General features: G+C 41.8%; 1 protein-coding gene across 2 annotated transcripts in view; it reads left to right on the top strand.

Moving 5' to 3' along the window:
* The window catches only part of ZNF385D (zinc finger protein 385D), a 501,516-nt gene that overhangs the window by 259,028 nt on the left and 221,008 nt on the right, over positions 1-21,480 (top strand). Inside the window, exon 3 of one of the 2 annotated variants that reach the window (XM_077268896.1) lies at positions 10,711-10,821. The exons of the other annotated variant lie outside the window; for it this stretch is intronic. Coding sequence (XP_077125011.1) covers positions 10,711-10,821 — 111 coding nt within the window. The remainder of the gene's footprint in view (positions 1-10,710; positions 10,822-21,480) is intronic. 2 annotated transcript variants of the gene reach the window in all.

Below are 21,480 nucleotides of genomic sequence, written 5' to 3'. Positions count from 1 at the left end.
AAAGCATGGAAAATGCGGGGACTCTGGACTTTCACAAAATGTCGGTGAAGCTCCCACACCACCAAACACCCCCTCCTACCGCGTTACCCCACTCCAGCCACCATCAACGCCACCAGAAGCTTCCTGCAGCAACAACCCTTGGACCCTGCTGCACTGCAGCCAATAAGCTGCTTTTGGATTAATATATGCAAACCCATTTTCCACCAAAAATTTTTGGGGAAAAAAGTGCATCTTATATCTGAAAAATACATTATATTGAGTACTTTATAGGTCTGCTCTAGGATAAACCTATTAGCTATTCCTGTTATTAATTATTTTGTAAAGGAAGCCAAGCTTTGTTACAGACTAATTTTTATTTAATCAATCAATAGTACACATGAAAATAAACTTATTATAACGTCATATATCTTATATAAATGAATCACAGCAGTAATGTTATATCTTATCTTAATAATGTAACAATCTGTCTTCACTAAATACAGATTTTACCTGGGAATTAAGAGTTTTGAAAAAGGAAGATCAGTCCAAGAGGAGAAATAGCAAATTTCTCTTATAAGATATATTACAAAGTTGCTTAATTTAATGTGTACTGTTGATTTACAAAATTAATTTGACTGTTACACTTTAAATTTAAATGTTTTATTACTGATGGTGCCTGTTGTGTCTCTAAGGTCTAGGTAGATTGGTGTCAAATGACTTAGGGTACCGTCACATTAAGCGACGCTGCAGCGATAGCGACAACGATGCCGATCGCTGCAGCGTCGCTGTTTGATCGCTGGAGAGCTGTCACACAGACCGCTCTCCAGCGACCAACGATGCCGAGGTCCCCGGGTAACCAGGGTACACATCGGGTTGCTAAGCGCAGGGCCGCGCTTAGTAACCCGATGTTTACCCTGGTTACCAGCGTAAAAGTAAAAAAACAAACAGTACATGCTCACCTGCGCGTCTCCCAGCGTCTGCTTCCTGACACTGACTGAGCTCCGGCCCTAACAGCACAGCGGTGACGTCACCGCTGTGCTTTCACTTTCACTTTAGAGCCGGATCTCAGTCAGAGCAGGAAGCAGACGCTGGAGGACGCGCAGGTGAGCATGTACTGTTTGTTTTTTTTACTTTTACGCTGGTAACCAGGGTAAACATCGGGTTACTAAGCGCGGCCCTGCGCTTAGTAACCCGATGTTTACCCTGGTTACCAGTGTAAAACATCGCTGGTATCGTTGCTTTTGGTGTCAAACACAACGATACACGGCGATCGGACGACCAAATAAAGTTCTGGACTTTATTCAGCGACCAGCGACATCACAGCAGGATCCTGATCGCTGCTGCGTGTCAAACTAAACGATATCGCTAGCGAGGACGCTGCAACGTCACGGATCGCTAGCGATATCGTTTAGTGTGACGGTACCTTTAGGCAATGTTGTGTTTTAAATATTTTTTCCAAAAGTAAAAGCACCAAACATTCTTAGTGCAACATCTTGAGTTTTGTTTTATATATCAAGTCCATCTTTTATTACTACATGTAGTGAAATGTGGAGGGCACACTCTATTTTTTTGAGGTTCTAGCATCATGGGAGTGGGTTCCCAGAAAGCTCGCAGAAATTTTTACTACAAACTCATTCCATTCAAAAGTGTAGAAGTTTATTCCAGTGGTACAATAAGAATTTACAAATTAAATCATGTTTTTTTTGCAACAATCATGAAGGTGTCTCTTCGAGTCTAAGAATCTGTTTCAAATCGTTGCCATATAACTAGTATGTAAAGAGATAAAGGTATGCGTGCAAACTCATAGAAAAGTGAACAAGCAGAGGAACACTATATATACATAAATACATGTTGTACATGGAAAGGAAAGCCAGAAAAAAACATGGGCATTATAAACATATAACAAAATTGGTAAAGTATATAGAAGGATAATGGAATTTGTAACATTGGTGAATGACAGGAAAATGATATACATGTGTGTTAGGGCTGGTGGAATACACATAATAATAATAATAATAATTCTGCAGCACTTTACAATTTAGAGGGGATTTGTACAGACAATAGACATTACAGCATAACAATAAACACTGATCAAAACAGATACCAAGAGGAATGAGGGCCCTGCTCGCAAGCTTACAAACTATGAGGGAAAGGGGAGACATGAAATGTGGCTGGCAACAATTGCTATAGTTGTTTGGACCAGCCATAGTGTAAGAATCGGGTGTTCATGTAATGCTGCATGAACCAGTTATCAGCCTAACTATGTAACAGTATAGACACAGAGGGCTTTTAAATGCATAAAGCATGTGAGAACATGATGGCAGGACTCTGGTTACGGTTTAAGTTTTTTGAATGCGCAACACAGGGATAGTTAGGTTAATGCATTGAATAGAAAGGTAGTAATAAGGTGCATTCACAGCCCAGGGTCCACTGTGCAGTGATGTTACCTGCTGCCCGGTAATGGCGGACGCAATATGGCAGTATAATAGATGAACACATGTGGGTTAGTGTCACCCGGTGTCAACAGAAGCGGACTCTGTTACTTCACAGAACCGCACCACCCAAGAATATAAATGCCGTAGCCTGTTAAAGCTCACAGAGCTAGGCAAAGTGTGTGCTAATGTATTCCAAATAGAAGAAAAAAATGAATGGCACTGAGATAAATGTAATGAGTTACTTACTGGTATAGAGGGATACACTCTAAATCATTGGCACATTATGGCAGTAAAGTCACTTGGTGGAGGGTGCTTGCCAGGAAGAAACATGTATATAAATCCAAACAAAGAGGAAAGCAGCAACACTTCCGTTTTGTAACGAAGAAACCTTAGTCCTTTATTTCCAATATAAATTCATGAACAAGGTAAACAGAGCAGGGACAGTGCAAGTAAAAAGGACGATGGCCGTTTCGCGTTAACCACGCTTCCATGGGTCCAGATATCTGGGGGCTAATAACAGTCTGATCAAATTTTAATCAGAGTTTAGTCCTAGTGTTAGCATAGTCTGAGCTAATCGTCTCGGATGAATGAATTTGAGCATACTGTGAAGGGAAAATGGAGAACAAAATTTCTCCAACTTTTCCATTGCATGATACTGCCAAAATGTGACTGCACTCAAATATGATCCGAGCGCAGCCAAATGTTTTCCACATACCCATAATCTTGAAGGTGAGTGGCATCCGATTTCAAAGTGAAATTGCAGCATGCTGTGGTTATTCTCGCAGACAGATTTTGTCAATGAAAACTTTGGGTCATTTGCATTGCCCCACTGAATATCATTGGTCCGTGGACAAGTCAATAAAAAATCGAATTGCACTTGTCCGATGTTTGTGGCTGTGTGAGTGTGCCTTAACAATGGCAATAATAAGCCAAAGACTATAACCAGCTTACTTAACATTAAGTATGGCAAGTTGGTGGTGGCACTGCCCAAATCTAGTCAGAGATTCAGTTAACTCTGCTGCACAGCATATTGACGAGTATATGATAGGAAGAATAGCACTGATTTTTTATTTGAAACATATAGGGCAAATGCATTTAGACCCACAGTTTGCATTCCATTTTTAATGAGCAGTATGACTGGAGTAAGGGGCTCCTAATTCATCAATAGACGCACACTCGGGCAGCACGGTAGCTCAGTGGATAGCATTGTAGCTTTGCAGCACAGAGGTCCTAGGTTCAAATAACACCAAGGACAACATTTGAAAGCAGTTTGTATGTTCTCCCCATGTTTGCATAGATTTCCTTAAAGTACTCTGGTTTCCTCCCACACTCAAAAGACATCTAGGGAATTTAGATTGTGAGCCCCAATGAGGACAGTGATCATGATGTCTTTAAAGCTCTATGGAATATGAATTATATATAAGCAATGCATAATATTAACACCAATTAATATATTAGGCTCACCATGCAACTGATGTGCACCTCTACCAGAAATATTGCTCTAGTTGGCCTAAATTGTGATGGATTAGATGGGTGGGCTCGTCACACCATATCCTACTGATGCACCACCTTTTTGGCAAAGTGAGCCGCGACTAGCATAAAAATTCTAAACTTTTGCACGAACTGGTAAAAACACCTTCATGATTTGGGGCCATAGTTTTTATATTGTGCAGAGTATACAGCTCTGGCAAAATTTAAGAGACCACTGCAAAATTTTCAGTTTGTTTGACTTTTGTCTTTACACGTATATTTTTGAGTAAAATGTAAATTGTTCTTTTATTCTATAAACTTCTGACAACATGTCTTCGAATTTTCGGTGATAAATTTTGTTTGTTTTTTCTGAAAAGGAGAAATGGTCAAAATTAAAAACAACAGAGCTTTCAGACCTCAAATAATGCAAAGAAAGCAAGTTAACAATCATTTAGAAACAACAATACTAATGTTTTAACTCAGGAAGAGTTCAGAAATCAATATTTTGTGGAATAACCATGATTTTAAATCACAGCTTTCATGCGTCTTGGCATGCCTTCCACCAGTCTGTCACACTGATTTTGGGTGACCTTATGCCACTCCTGATGCAAAAATTTAAGCAGTTCTTTGTTTGATGGCTTGTGACTATCCATCATCCTCTTGATTACATTCCAGAGGTTTTCAATGGAGTTCAGGTCTTGAGATTGGGCTGCCCATGACAGGGTTTTGATGTAGTGGTCTCTCAATTTTTGCCAGAGCTGTATATGTATGTATAGTTTTACATTAAAGTTCAGTGACACAGACATTATTTACAGCTTTAAAAGAACTTTTCCAACATGACAACATATTATTTACAGAATTTTCCTATTCACTTCTAAAGATGGACATTTTGGGGGGGGCGTCAAAGTTCCAAAGTCTGAGTGTGACCAGACCTTTTCCATATTATTATGCCTCTCCTTAGTGTGCAATAAACTAGTCAATATTGAACTAAATATGATAGGCAAGCCAAATAGAGCCATAGTAGCCATAATAGAGCCATAATAGAGATGTCAAAATGTTAAGGTCAGATACACCTATCTTCAATGTGTTTATCTGTGTTTAACAGATTGTTAAGATCTGTCACAATGTAACAATTCTAAAGAATTTATCCACCGAAACATTAATTATCGTCTTAGAATTTGTATGACTTTTTCTTTAGTTTCAAAAGTGTTTTTGTAATTAAAACCACATTACTGTGACAAATAATTAGTGAGCAAATAACAGAGTGGATACACCTCTCTAGACCTTATGAGACATGCATTCTATTATAAGGGTATAAACGATCCATTTGTTATCTACAGAAAATCTGAAAGAACTACAAATGTGAATGATGATTCCACAAAGAAACAAAGATTAGTCACTTATATGTAACATATTTTGCAATTTATTAATACTTTGATTGACTTAAGACTTTAATGAGCTCTGTAGTGTTTGCCTTATTCTCTGTTGTCAACCTCTCATGAGTAATATTCTAATGAAGCAATTAACCTCAATTTTAAAAATAGCCTAGCTTTTTTGATCAAATATCGTACCTCTTTCATGCTTGGTTACCAAATATCTTTTGTCCCTCTGAAAAGAGGAAATTAAACTTATCTTCCAGTAGCTACCCTGGGGGTCATAATTTTGTAGTATGCAATGAGGCGGTTAATGCTCTGTGTTCCTTGTTAGAAGTTGCATAAAGGTAAATTGTACATTGATGTTAAATTAAAAAGACATACATTGGTTACAGTTGTGTATTTCAATACCAATATATATTGTTTACAGGTTAAAGCGAACCTGTCAGCAGGATTTTTCCAAGTAAACTAGAGGCATTGTTATGTTGCCACTGTTACACTGATTAAAATGATGCCTGCTGTGAAAAAATGTGTCTTGTGTTAGAAGTTTTCAGCTAACAATATGCCCGTGCTTTGGGGCGGGAATGAAGGCAGAGTCTTAAGGCCCCGTCTCACATAGCGAGATCGCTAGCGAGATCGCTGCTGAGTCACAAGTTTTGTGACGCAACAGCGACCTCAGTAGCGATCTCGCTATGTGTGACACATACCAGCGATCAGGCCCCTGCTGTGAGATCGCTGGTCGTGTCGGAATGGCCTGGACCTTTTTTTGGTCGTTGAGGTCCCGCTGACATCGCTGAATCGTTGTGTGTGAGACCGATCCAGCGATGTCTTCACTGGTAACCAGGGTAAACATCGGGTTACTAAGCGCAGGGCCGCGCTTAGTAACCCGATGTTTACCCTGGTTACCAAAAAAAAACAAACAGTACATACTCGCCTTTCGGTGTCCAGGTCCCTCGCCGTCTGCTTCCTGCTCTGACTGAGTGCGGCCGTACAGTGAGAGCAGAGCGCAGCACCGCTGACGTCACCGCTGCGCTCTGCTCTCACTGTACGGCGGCACTGTCAGAGCAGGAAGCAGACGGCAAGGGACCTGGACACCGAAAGGCGAGTATGTACTGTTTGTTTTTTTTGGTAACCAGGGTAAACATCGGGTTACTAAGCGCGGCCCTGCGCTTAGTAACCCGATGTTTAGCCTGGTTACCCGGGTGCTGCAGGGGGACTTCGGCATCGTTGAAGACAGTTTCAACGATGCCGAAGTCGTTCCCCTGATCATTGGTCGCTGGAGAGAGCTGTCTGTGTGACAGCTCCCCAGCGACCACACAACGACTTACCAACGATCACAGCCAGCTCGTATCGCTGGTCGTGATCGTTGGTAAATCGCTATGTGAGACGGGGCCTTTATCTTCCTGCTCTAAGCCAGAGAAACCAATGAAAGACCTGCTCAATGTTACAATTATTATCTAATTTATGTTGGAAAAAAATATATAAAGGTGGTCTGCCTTTGGCTGCACAGGCTCCCTGGCCACCAGTGGTGGAGATCATCAAAATAAATGGAGTTACCACAATATGTTTCATATGTATACTAAAATAATTCCACATAATAAAATTATGGCAACCAGCAGAACAGATTTAAAGGCAATCTGTCATGTCAAAAACACTGTTAATCTTAAGATACAGGGTTAATCTGCAGGTTAAAGCATTCTAAAGCTTTGATTACATTTCACTAATTGACTCATTCCCATAAGCATAAAATATAAATCTTTATTGTGCTGTGCTTCTAAATATTAAAAAAAATCCTGAAGCCTACAATTTCATTTTCTGTATAGAAAACATTCATCACAGGAAGGGTTACATTAAAAGTTATCACCTATATACAGAGAGCACAGGATCCACCATTAACAAAAGTTGTTAGTCACAGCTCACTTCTTTTTCCTCCTTTTTGCACAGTGACCTCTGCGTAGCTTACAGAACATGCCTGGAAAACTCCAACAGAAGTCAAAGAGTCATCTCCAGAATACTGACTCTATTGCCTATGTGGCTGCTGTAAAGTATATCTCTGAATATAGTTAGTAACAAAATGGTCACCCACATTTAAATATACTAAAAGAAAAAAAAGAAAAGATATAAATAAAACATAAGATAAAATATCGTCAGTATTTGCATATATTAGATAACATTATCATCATACATTTACTTTAAAGAGTAAGCTGTACTCAGTGAACACAGACTATCCTATTACTGAGAATAAAAGAGGGCAGGTGCTACATATAAGATTCTATCTAGAAAGGAGGCAGAGGAGGAGGGAGGAGCTCTGCCTCTAGCTCCTCCCTCTTCCATCTTAGAATCTCATCAGTAGCACTAAAATCTGAATACAGATTTGACAACAGAATTTTAATAATGACTGATCAATTCTGTCAGAGAAAGATTTATTTGATAAGATATATTACAAAGTTGTTTATTTTCATGTGTACTATTGATTTATGAAACAAAAATGAAAATGACTGTTAATCTTTAAGGCAGGAATTCTTAATATTTGTACCATAAGTGAATTCCTCATATTTTTCACAGTATTAGTGAACCCTACACAGTTTTAAATAATCTTACCTCCTTATTGGAGAAGTGACTACTCTAAGTTACAGTTTTTATTGTTAAATGGAAACTCAAACTAATTTTCATGAACAGCAAAGTCCTAAGGAAGCCTAATAAGCCTTAGGATTCAGTCACAGTTTCTATCAGGGAAGAATAGTCCTACAAAATTGGTGGGAAGAATAGTCCTACAAAAATCTGTAATCAGAGCTACTAACTTTTCTAATTTCCTGGACATTCCATAAAAAATTGTGGGCTGCTCATAGTTGTACATAAACAGGTAATTGTGATTGTATGTGTCTTAATTTTGCAGCTCACATTAATTGCTGGCAGACAGTTCATATCATTTTATGGGATGCTAAATAAATATTACTTAAAAGCATTATAATTAATTATGGTTTTCCAGTTTGGTTACAAAAATATTGATCACTCCTTATTTTTAGATAATACAGTAGGTTGGCAAACAGTCTACAATTTGTCTTCAAAGCAATGGAAACCTTGATAGAACATAATTGAAGTAATTATAAATCAATTAGATCAACTGAGCACAGGTGAAGTACATCACATCAAAGATTCAACATTGTGTTCTGATTTCCATTAAAGATTGAAACCATGATGCAGATGTGAAGATCCCTTCTAGGAGAAGTAGAATCAAATCTTCCTGGTCAAAAGTAAAATTCATCTGGTATATTAATTTAAAAATAAGATCTTAGTTACCATTGTTCCAAGAAAAAAATATGTCCAGGATTAGTGTTGAGCATTCCGATACCGCAAGTATCGGGTATCGGCCGATACTTGCGGTATCGGAATTCCGATACGAGATCCGATACTTTTGTGGTATCAGGAATCGGAATCGGAAGTTTCCAGTGTATGGTTCCCAGGGTCTGAAGGAGAGGAAACTCCCCTTCAGGCCCTGGGATCCATATGAATGTGTAAAATAAAGAATTAAAATAAAAAATATTGATATACTCACCTGTCCGGAGGCCCCTGGACATCACCGCTGGTAACCGGCAGCCTTCTTTGTTTAAAATGAGCGCGTTCAGCACCTTCCATGACGTCACGGCTTCTGATTGGTCGCGTGCCGCTCATGTGACCGCCACGTGACCAGTCACATGCCGCGACGTCATCCCTCAGGTCCTAAATTCCCTTCTAGGAATTTAGGACCTGAGGGATGACGTCACGGCTTCTGATTGGTCGCGTGGCGGTCACATGAGTGGCACGCGACCAATCAGAAACCGTGACGTCATGGAAGGTGCTGAACGCGCTCATTTTAAGCAAAGAAGGCTGCCGGTTCACAGCGGTAAGGTCCAGGCTGCGTCGGAGAGGTGAGTATATCAATATTTTTTATTTTAATTCTTTATTTTACACATTAATATGGATCCCAGGGCCTGAAGGAGAGTTTCCTCTCCTTCAGACCCTGGGAACCATCAGGGATACCTTCCGATACTTGAGTCCCATTGACTTGTATTGGTATCGGGTATCGGTATCGGATCAGATCCGATACTTTGCTGTATCGGACGATACTTTCCGATACCGATACTTTCAAGTATCGGACGGTATCGCTCAACACTATCCAGGATGTACTAAAAAATACAAACAGAAAATTACCAAATTTAGATTAAGAATGTTAACATTCTATAATGTGTACCTCCATCCAAAAATTTAAATTTCAGTTTGCTCTGGAAACTAAATAAGTCTGTAGACTTTTTCTTCAAAATTTGATAGCTCTGGAATATTGCATCAGTATAAACCCTTGCGTTGTTTTAACCCCTAACATTAAGTTTATATCAGTCAATGTAAGTGGCTATTTCTACTATCAATACCAATGATAGAACTTAATTTTGGTTCTAAGCTTTATGTAGAAAAAGGACGTCTCTTTTACCTTCATGAGTCATCCCCCTATTCAACTCCTGATCCACCTGTTCTTCTCCTCCTACCATAGACTTTGCAATAATGTAGAATTGGTGTCCTAATAATGACTCACGCAGGGAAAAGAGACCTCCTGTTCCTACATAGAGCTTAGATTCAGCTAATCAGATTTTCATCACATGATGTCATAGACCTAATGGAAAAGAGAAGAATTAACTGGGTAGAAAGGCAAAATGAACAATTTTAAAGGGAACCTGTCACCTGAATTTGGCGGGACCAGTTTTGGGTCATATGGGCGGGGTTTTCGGGTGTTTGATTCACCCTTTCCTTACCCGCTGGCTGCATGCTGGCCGCAATATTGGATTGAAGTTCATTCTCTGTCCTCCGGAGTACACACCAGCGCAAGGCAATATTTCCTTGCGCAGGCGTGTACTCCGGAGGACAGAGAGTTTTAGCATTTGGTAAACCTAGCAAAAAAGCCAAACAAAAAACAAGTGTGAGATTGCACTTTTTTTGCAATTTCATCACACTTGGAATTTTTTTCCTGTTTTCTATTACACGGCATGGTAAAACCAATGGTATTGTTCAAAAGTACATCTCGTTCCGCAAAACATTAGCCCTCACATGGCCATATTGACGGAAAAATAAAAAAGTTATGGCTCTTGGAAGGAGGGGACCGAAAAACGAAAACGGAAAAACGGAAAAAGCTCCAGGGGTGAAGGGGTTAATATTAGTCACTTTAAAAGCCCATCTGCCTCTAAAAAGCACCCAAATTATAATGAGGGTAAAGGTGGGACCCTTTTACAAATTACACAAAGGACCCAGGACCTTTATATTACATAAAAAAAACTGTAAAAGACACATAATAACATTTTTTAAGGCATAGTATTTTATTGCCTTCCAAAAATGCTGTCAAGCATAAGACTCACCACTGCTATCATCTTCATCATATGAAGATAAATCTGGGTTAAACAAGACTTATTTCTGTCTTTCTATTGCAGATGGACCCAGTTCAAAAAGCAGTCATAAATCACACATTTGGGGCTCCTTTACCACAGAGAAGGAAGCATATCGCCCCCTGCAATATATGTCAACTGAAATTTAATTCTGAAGTAAGTTTATAGTTTTCTGTAAAAAACAAAAATCAGCAAATACGGCAGTGCTTACATGAAACTCGAGATAAAGTCATGCTCAAAATTGGAAAAATTATAATTATATAGTGACAATTTAATTATTTCTAACCTGGTTATTGTAATCATAGTCACATTTTTAGCAAAAAGCCAAAATTAGATAATTGTATTTTTGACTAGACACTGGTAAAAACATAATCACTTTAAAGAGCTAATAAAAATATACTCATGTGCTGCATAGGGATTAAAATTTATGATAAAGAAAAAAGTAAAGAAAATATGGTCTATTTGTATGTGTCTACAGATTGCGAACATTTGAAGAATTAGTCTGAGAGTTGGCAGAAGTGATTGTGACATCTGTCCTGATCAGGTGTGCAACCATTGTATTGTGGTGAAACTCCCGTCTCCAAAACTGTGTTAACACGGAACATCACTCTTTTGTTCTTGGCAATAAAAAGCTATTCAGAAAGTTTCATGTTTTTTGTTACACAAAAAGCTTTTCTCTTTTGAATGCATTTAGACAGATATTGGTAAATTCTTTTAACGTCACTCCAGCTACTATTGTATTCTTGCTTGTGTATTTCAATAAAATACTGATGGTTTCTTTTTAACCATCAGCAAACAATCTTATCTTTACATGATTTTACATGTTTTATCTTATTAATTTATCTGTATTTGTATATTGGAACATAAGATTTGCTTAGGACATACTTAAAGCCATCCTCCACCTTACACAATATTATACCTTTACCTTTTGCTTTCATTTTTCTGTCATAAGTCCCTTTTCCATTATACAGGGTGGCACAAGAAAAAGTAGCCTGCCTCTTGCGATTGTATGACAAAATGAATGATGAAGTGGATTGCTTTTACTCACTCATCCACAAGTAACAACAGAGGCTGAAAGTGGTCCCAGTTCCCAAACAATAAATGAAAGAATCACACTATCGCTAGGTTACACCCCTAAATGAAGCTGCAGGCACCCGTGCAGGTTGTGTGTGAAAACCCTGCCGTACGGTAACAGACAGATGCAGTTAATTAAATGAGGGTGCCGTGCTGGAAAGTAAAATTGTAGCTAAAAAGTTAAAGACTCCCACTCCCCTACCGTACAGACGGAAGTCGGCGTGTCTCCTAGATACGGAGGTCAGCTGCTGTAAATACGTCCTGCTGGCTGTTCACAGGACTCTGGTAACGATACTATACAAATCTGCAGGGAGCGTCCTCCCGTAGTGCAGAAATCCTCACACCGCTCGTCGCTGGAGTACACGGCAGGTGCCTCGGCCGATGGCGCCGCCGAACAGTGGTGTAGCGAGTGAGGGGCGTGGCTTAACGGTGACGTCACCTGTCCGTGAACCAGACACAAGCAGGGGCCAATCCCAACGCATTTCGAGGGTACCGTCCCTCTTTCTCAAGGCCTTGGTATTGGAAGTGGGTTTCTTTTCCATGGGCAACCCTATGCAAGTGTTGAGTTCCTGTAGTCATCGTTTCCATTTTGTGCATGCCAAGAATATTTAGTTAGAAGGGTATCTCTTTGATATTTTTATTCTTAAAGGTTTGTGGATTTAAAATAAGAACTTGCAAACAATCAGGGACTCTCTAAGGCTACTTTCACACATCTGTCTTTTTGTTTCAGGCTAAATCCAGCTCTTTAGAGAAAAAACGGAACCGGAAAAATAAAAACCGGAACCAGTTTTTCCCCCATTGACTTGTATTAGCGCCGGATCACGCCGTATGGCCCAGCGTTCCTTCCGTTTTTTTCCGGATTCGGCTAAAATTCCGATTCCAGCATCTGAAAAAATGTCTACTGCAACGTTTTTTGTCTCCAGCAAAAAAGCCTGAAGCGCCGAATCTGGTGCTTCCAGCTGTTTGCTACAATGAAAGCCTATGGGAGCCGGAAGGTGCTGGATCCGCAAAAAGGCGGATCCGGTGGCCTGATCCGGTTTTTTAAACTAAGCATGCTCCAATTTTTTTTTTAACCAATAATCTAGATAGGCTAGCCGGATCCGTCAAAAAAATGGATCCATCGCATCAGTTTTTCAAAACATTCGCCGGATTTAGCCTGAAACAAAAAGACGGATGTGTGAAAGTAGCCTAACTCTCTCAGTCAAATGCTTTTCCCTTTCTGTAAGTAATATGCATCTATTAGGATCATCAGGCAAAATTGTATATGGTATAGACCAGGGGTCCCCAAACTACAGCCCGCGGGCCGCATCTGGCCCCCAGAGGCCTTTTACCCGGCCCCCGCCACAATTCACATGTTCCTCTCGGTTCTGAGTGCCCGGCGCTATGCAGAAGCGAGAGTTCGGCGCTCATCTTCCAGAGACTCTAGACCTAGATGAGCACATCACATGTAGTGACGCGTGACATGCGCATCTAGGCCTGACAGACGAACAGTGAGGAGCGTGGGCAGCGCAGGAGCGGCTACGCTACAGTGCACTGCTAGATAATGTATAGTTTTCTTTGTTTTTTAAGTGGGGATGGGGGATTGGGAGAGAGCAAGGGAGCTGGACCTATATGGGGAAGACAGCATGGGAGCTGGACCTATATGGGGGAACACAGAGCATGGGAGCTGGACCTATATGGGGGAACACAGAGCATGGGAGCTGGACCTATATGGGGTGATTGTTGGTATATTGTTTTTGTAGGGCTGTATATATATCTATTGGTATTTTACTAATAGCAATTTGGAATCCCTAGGAAACAATGACGTCAAGAAAGAGAAAAATTGACTCGGAGTGTAGGATATTCAAAGAACAGTGGACTTATGATTACTTTTTCATGCAGTACAAGGAAAGAGCTGTGTGTTTGATATGTCAGAATATAGTGGCTGTGTTTAAGGAATACAATTTGCGTCGACGCTATCAAACTCAACATAAAGATAAATATGATTGTTTGGTTGGAGATGTAAGAAAAGATAAAATATTAAAACTGAAACATTCATTGACAACTCAGCAAAATACTTTTGTGAAGCAGAAGCAGCTAAACATTTCATCACTGCGAGCAAGTTTTCAAGTTGCCAAGCTAATAGCGTGCACTGGCAGGCCATTTGTGGAGGGAGAATTTGTTAGAGTGCCTTCTTTCTGTCGCCAAAGAGATTTGTCCAGAAAAGTCAGACTTGTTTAGTACAGTCAGTCTTTCAGGATCTACAATTACACAAAGGATTGAAGAAATGGGAGACAATTTGCATCAGCATTTGCAAAACTCTGCAAGAAAACTTTCCTATTTTTCCTTGGCACTTGAAGAGAGCAATGATGTTCGTGACTCTAATTTTTATTCGTGGGACGAATGACAATTTTGAAGTCATGGAAGAGCTAGCTGCACTGCAAAGCATCAAAGGAACAACTACAGGAGAGGATATCTATGAAAAGCTTTCCCAAACTGTGAAGGATTTGGAGCTAGACTGGGCTAAACTTTCCAGTGTGACAACTGATGGTGTGCCTAGCATGGTGGGGTCTAAGAAAGAAGTAATTGCTCGCATTAAACATGAGATGGACAAACATAACCATTCTCATCCAATAGCCATACACTGCCTCATCCACCAACAAGCGCTATGTAGTAAATCACTGAAGTGGGACTCTGTTATGAAAATTGTGGTATCTTGTGTTAACTTCATTAGAGCTAATGCACTAAACCACAGACAATTTCAGGAATTTCTGTCTGAGCTAAATGTTGCCTATGAAGATGTTCTGTACCACACAGACGTCCGTTGGCTGAGTCGAGGCAGAGTTTTGAGACATTTTTATGACTTGCTTCCACAGATTACAGATTTTATGCTGTCAAAAAACAAAGAAGTACCAGAGCTCAGTGATGCAGAATGGAAATGGCACCTCGCCTTTCTGACAGATGTAACAGAGCTACTCAACAGTTTCAATGTGCAACTTCAAGGAAAAGGGAAGCTCATCTGTGATATGTACTCACATGTGAAAGCATTTGAAGTAAAATTAGGCCTCCTTATCAAACAAGTGAAGGAGGAAAATTTCTGCCATCTCCCCTTATCTCAAAATCTGTTAGCAGAAAAACCCATGGTTGCATTTCCAAAAGAATTTTGTGTGAATTCATTGGAAAAATTGCAAAAGGAGTTCCAATTCATATTTAAAGAGCTTCATCTCATTGAACATGACATACAGATTTTCCGTAACCCATTTTCTATTGACATTGAAAATGTGGATGCAATTTACCAAATGGAACTGGCTGAACTGAAGAATTGTGACTCTCTGAAAGACGCATTCAAGTCAAGCAGCTTGCCTAACTTCTATGCATCTCTCCCCTCTGAGACCTATCCTAATCTCAGGAATCATGCACTCAAAATGGCAACCATCTTTGGCAGCACTTATGTTTGTGAACAGACTTTTTCCAGAATGAAATATCTGAAATCTCCAACCAGATCTAGACTAACTGATGTGCACTTGCATCACTTGTTACGGCTAGCAGTGACAAATATGGAGCCGGACATTGACCACCTCATCTGTCAAAAGCAGGCCCATAGTTCCCATTGAAATAATGGTGAGTTTGTTTATTTAAATTTACTAGTTCTTTATTTTGAATATTGTATTTGTTCCCTGTATGTTTATTTACTTTAAAATGAGATATGTGTAGTGTACATAGGGATTTTCACAGTTTTTTTTACAGTCCGGCCCTCCAACGGTCTGAGGGACAGTGAACTGGCCCCCTGTGTAAAAAGTTTGGGGACCCCTGGTATAGACTGATGACAGATCTACTTCAACTTCTTTAGTAAGCTGATTTGCAGCGCCCCAGAGTCCTGGTTGTTGCAGTGATGTCATTCTTCCACCAGTGGGAGTGATATTACGTCTGATGGCAATAAAGGAGATCTTCCTACCAGGTATCACAAACCATACACCACACTTCACACTCCAGACCACCAGGGGGAGCCTTGCTCCTATCTACTAGGGCACTCCTCACAGAAGGGTAAAACTGGTGGGCTGGATAGAAAGTTAGAGAGAAGCTGACTGGGCTTTGCCCAGGCAACACCTGTCTGGCAGACAGGGGGAAAGGAGGAACATTGGAGCTGCAGACAGAGGGTCGCTGACAGGGGTGGAATCCTGTCAGAGGCCTAGCTAGACAGAAGGCTACGGAGCTGCGCCTACCCCACGTGCGTCAGCATCCTAAGAAAGGACACGAAGAGAACTGTGTTGTAGAGGGCGAGAAACGAAGTCATAGCACAAGGAGATAACACCAGAAGGAGTTCTGCCCTGTGAAGGCTGCCTGTTATGACCCCAATGGCAGAGGGTCTCAGAAATAATAACCAAGTCTGCAAACACAAAAAAACAGCTCATAGGGCAGTGGTAACTGGGCTGACCATATATCTAATCCTAGCACCACAAATAGAAGTAGCCGGGGAACGTGCCTACGTTGGTTCTAGATGTCTCGCGCCAGCCGGAGAACTAACTAACCCTAGAAGGGAAAAGAAAGACCTTTCTTGCCTCCAGAGATAAGACCCCAAAAAGTTGGATACAAGCCCCCAACAAATAATAACGGTGAGGTAAGAGGAAAAGACAAACATAAGAATGAACTAGGTATTTAGCAAAGAGAGGCCCACTAGCTAATAGCAGAATATAGTAAGATGACTTATATGGTCAGCAAAAAACCCTATTAAAATATCCACGCTGGATATTCAAGAACCCCCGAACCGTCTAACGGCCGGGGTGAGAACGCCAGCACCCCTAGAGCTTACAGCAAGGTCAGAAATCACATTTAGTACAAGCTGGACAAAAATAGAAGCAAAGCAAATAACCCAAATAACCAAAAAGCAAGACTTAGCTTAATTTTGCAAAAACCAGGACCAGCGGACAGAAGCAAACAGAAGGATCTGATTACAATGTTGCCAGGCACTGGACTAAGGATCCAGGAAGTTAATATAGCACCACCCCTGGACTAACGGCCCAGGTGAGTGCCAAAGTGAAGAAAGACACTCCCAGAGTCATATCACTAGTGACCACAAGAGGGAGCCAAAAAGTCTAATTCACAACAGTACCCCCCCCTTAAGGAGGGGTCACCGAACCCTCACCAAGACCACCAGGGCGATCAGGATGAGCAGCGTGAAAGGCACGAACTAAATCGGCCGCATGCACATCAGAGGCAACCACCCAGGAATTATCCTCCTGACCATAGCCCTTCCACTTGACCAGATACTGAAGCCTCCGCCTGGAGAGACGAGAATCCAAGGTCTTCTCCACCACGTACTCCAACTCGCCCTCAACCAACACCGGAGCAGGAGGCTCAACAGAAGGAACCACAGGCACAACGTACCGCCGCAACAAAGACCTATGGAACACGTTGTGAATGGTAAACGACACCGGAAGATCCAAGCGAAAGGACACCGGATTAAGGATTTCCAATATCTTGTAAGGACCGATGAAGCGAGGCTTAAATTTAGGAGAGGAGACCTTCATAGGAACAAATTGAGAAGACAGCCATACCAAATCCCCAACACGAAGTCGGGGACCCACACCGCGGCGGCGATTGGCAAAACGCTGAGCCTTCTCCTGTGACAACTTTAAGTTGTCCACCACATGATTCCAGATCTGCTGCAACCTATCCACAACAGAATCTACCCCAGGACAGTCAGAAGGCTCCACATGTCTTGAGGAAAAACGAGGATGGAAACCAGAGTTGCAGAAAAAAGGCGAAACCAATGTAGCGGAACTAGCCCGATTATTAAGGGCAAACTCAGCCAACGGCAAGAAGGTCACCCAATCATCCTGATCCGCAGAAACAAAACACCTCAAATAAGCCTCCAGAGTCTGATTAGTTCGCTCCGTTTGTCCATTAGTCTGAGGATGAAAAGCAGACGAAAATGACAAATCAATGCCCATCCTAGCACAAAAGGATCGCCAGAACCTGGAAACAAACTGGGATCCTCTGTCAGACACAATATTCTCAGGAATGCCGTGTAAACGAACCACATTCTGAAAGAACACAGGAACCAGATCGGAAGAGGAAGGCAGCTTAGGCAAAGGTACCAAATGGACCATCTTAGAAAAGCGATCACATACCACCCAGATGACAGACATGCCCTGAGAAACCGGAAGATCTGAAATGAAATCCATGGAAATGTGTGTCCAAGGCCTCTTCGGGACAGGCAAGGGCAAGAGCAACCCGCTGGCACGAGAACAGCAAGGTTTAGCCCGAGCACAAGTCCCACAGGACTGCACAAACGACCGCACATCCCGAGACAAGGAAGGCCACCAAAAGGACCTAGCAACCAGATCTCTGGTGCCAAAAATTCCCGGATGCCCTGCCAACACCGAGGAATGAACCTCGGAAATGACTCTGCTGGTCCACTTATCAGGAACAAACAGTCTGTCAGGTGGACAAGAATCAGGTCTCCCAGCCTGAAATCTCTGCAACACACGTCGCAAATCTGGAGAAATGGCTGACAAGATAACTCCCTCTTTAAGAATACCAACTGGTTCTGCGACTCCCGGAGAGTCAGGCACAAAGCTCCTTGAAAGAGCATCAGCCTTCACATTCTTTGAACCTGGTAAATACGAGACCACAAAGTCAAAACGGGAGAAAAACAATGACCAGCGGGCCTGTCTAGGATTCAGGCGTTTAGCAGACTCGAGATACATCAAATTTTTGTGATCAGTCAAGACCACCACACGATGCTTAGCACCCTCGAGCCAATGACGCCACTCCTCAAATGCCCACTTCATGGCCAACAACTCCCGATTGCCAACATCATAATTTCGCTCAGCAGGCGAAAACTTCCTAGAGAAAAAGGCACAAGGTCTCATCACAGAGCAACCAGGGCCTCTCTGCGACAAAACGGCCCCTGCCCCAATCTCAGAAGCATCCACTTCAACCTGAAAGGGAAGTGAGACATCAGGCTGGCACAAAACAGGCGCCGAAGTAAACCGGCGCTTCAACTCCTGGAAAGCCTCCACGGCTGCAGGAGCCCAGTTAGCAACATCAGAACCTTTCTTGGTCATATCCGTCAAAGGTTTAACAATGCTAGAAAAATTAGCAATAAAACGACGGTAGAAGTTAGCAAAACCCAAGAACTTCTGAAGACTCTTAACTGACGTGGGCTGAGTCCAATCATGAATAGCTCGGACCTTGACTGGGTCCATCTCCACCGCAGAAGGGGAAAAAATAAACCCCAAAAAGGGAACCTTCTGTACTCCAAAGAGACACTTTGAGCCCTTAACAAACAACGCATTCTTTAGCAAAACCTGAAACACCATCCTGACCTGCTCCACATGCGAGTCCCAGTCATCAGAAAAAACCAGGATATCATCCAGATAAACGATCATAAATTTATCCAGATACTTCCGGAAAATATCATGCATAAAGGACTGAAACACTGAAGGAGCATTAGAGAGCCCAAAAGGCATCACCAAGTACTCAAAATGACCTTCGGGCGTATTAAACGCGGTTTTCCATTCATCTCCTCGCTTAATGCGCACAAGGTTGTACGCACCACGAAGATCTATCTTGGTGAACCACTTGGCACCTTTAATTCGGGCAAACAAGTCTGACAACAGAGGCAAAGGATACTGAAATTTAACAGTGATTTTATTCAAAAGCCGATAGTCAATACAAGGTCTCAAAGATCCGTCCTTCTTGGCCACAAAAAAGAATCCTGCACCAAGAGGGGAAGAGGATGGACGGATATGCCCCTTCTCCAGAGATTCCTTGATATACGAACGCATTGCGGTATGCTCAGGTACAGACAGATTAAATAGTCTACTCTTAGGAAATTTGCTACCTGGAATCAAATCTATGGCACAGTCACAGTCCCTATGAGGGGGCAGAGCACTGGACCTGGACTCGCTGAACACATCCTGATAATCAGACAAATACTCAGGAACTTCCGAAGGAGTAGAGGAAGCAATAGACACCGGCGGGGAATCACCATGAATACCCTGACAGCCCCAACTTGACACAGACATTGCCTTCCAATCCAAGACTGGATTATGAGTCTGTAACCATGGCAAACCCAAAACGACCAAATCATGCATTTTATGCAGAACAAGATAACGAATCACCTCCCGATGTTCAGGAGTCATGCACATGGTTACCTGTGTCCAAAACTGTGGTTTATTTTCCGCCAATGGTGTAGCATCAATACCTCTAAGAGGGATAGGATTAACCAACGGCTCAAGAACAAAACCACAGCGCTTGGCGAATGACAGATCCATAAGACTCAGGGCAGCACCTGAATCCACAAACGCCATAACAGGGTAAGAGGACAATGAGCAAATTAAAGTTACAGACAAAATAAATTTAGGTTGCAAATTACCAATGGCGACAGGACTAACAACCCTTGTTAGGCGTTTAGAGCATGCTGATATAACATGTGTAGAATCACCACAGTAAAAACACAACCCATTCTGACGTCTATGATTTTTCCGCTCATTTCTGGTCTGAATTCTATCACATTGCATCAAATCAGGTGCTTGTTCAGACAACACCACCAGAGGATTAGCGGTTTTGCGCTCCCGCAAACGCCGGTCAATTTGAATAGCCAGCGCCATGGAATCATTCAGACTTGTAGGAATGGGGAAACCCACCATCACATTCTTAATGGCTTCAGAAAGGCCATTTCTGAAATTTGCGGCCAGAGCGCACTCATTCCACTGAGTAAGCACGGACCATTTCTGAAATTTTTGGCAATACACTTCAGCTTCATCCTGGCCCTGAGAAATAGCCAGCAAGGCTTTTTCTGCCTGAACCTCAAGATTGGGTTCCTCGTAAAGCAATCCAAGCGCCAGAAAAAACGCATCAATATTTGCCAATGCCGGATCTCCTGGCGCTAGCGAGAAGGCCCAATCCTGAGGGTCGCCCCGTAAAAAAGAGATAACAATTTTAACTTGCTGAGCTGAGTCTCCAGATGAACGGGGTCTCAGAGATAGAAACAATTTACAATTATTCCTGAAATTCCTAAACTTAAATCGATCTCCAGAAAACAGTTCAAGAATAGGTATTTTAGGTTCAGACAAAGGACTCCTGGTAACAAAATCTTGTATGCCTTGCACACAAGCAGCAAGCTGGTCCACACTTGTAATCAAGGTCTGGACATTCATGTCTGCAGCAAGCACAAGCCACTCCGAGGTAAAGGGGAGGAAGAGAGGAAAAAAAAAAAAAAACCTCAGAATTTCCTTTCTTATAATCCCACTTCTGCAATGCATTAAACATTCAATGTTGGCCTGGCATACTGTTATGACCCCAATGGCAGAGGGTCTCAGAAATAATAACCAAGTCTGCAAACACAAAAAACCAGCTCATAGGGCAGGGGTAACTGGGCTGACCATATATCTAATCCTAGCACCACAAATAGAAGTAGCCGAGGAACGTGCCTACGTTGGTTCTAGACGTCTCGCGCCAGCCGGAGAACTAACTAACCCTAGAAGGGAAAAGAAAGACCTTTCTTGCCTCCAGAGATAAGACCCCAAAAAGTTGGATACAAGCCCCCAACAAATAATAACGGTGAGGTAAGAGGAAAAGACAAACATAAGAATGAACTAGGTATTTAGCAAAGAGAGGCCCACTAGCTAATAGCAGAATATAGTAAGATGACTTATATGGTCAGCAAAAAACCCTATTAAAATATCCACGCTGGATATTCAAGAACCCCCGAACCGTCTAACGGCTGGGGGGAGAACACCAGCACCCCTAGAG

Source organism: Ranitomeya variabilis, chromosome 6, assembly GCF_051348905.1.
Source record: "Ranitomeya variabilis isolate aRanVar5 chromosome 6, aRanVar5.hap1, whole genome shotgun sequence".
Classification (NCBI taxonomy): Eukaryota; Metazoa; Chordata; class Amphibia; order Anura; family Dendrobatidae; genus Ranitomeya; species Ranitomeya variabilis.
The sequence above is the reverse complement of the archived record's forward strand: the minus strand, read 5'-3'. Positions and strand labels throughout refer to the sequence as shown.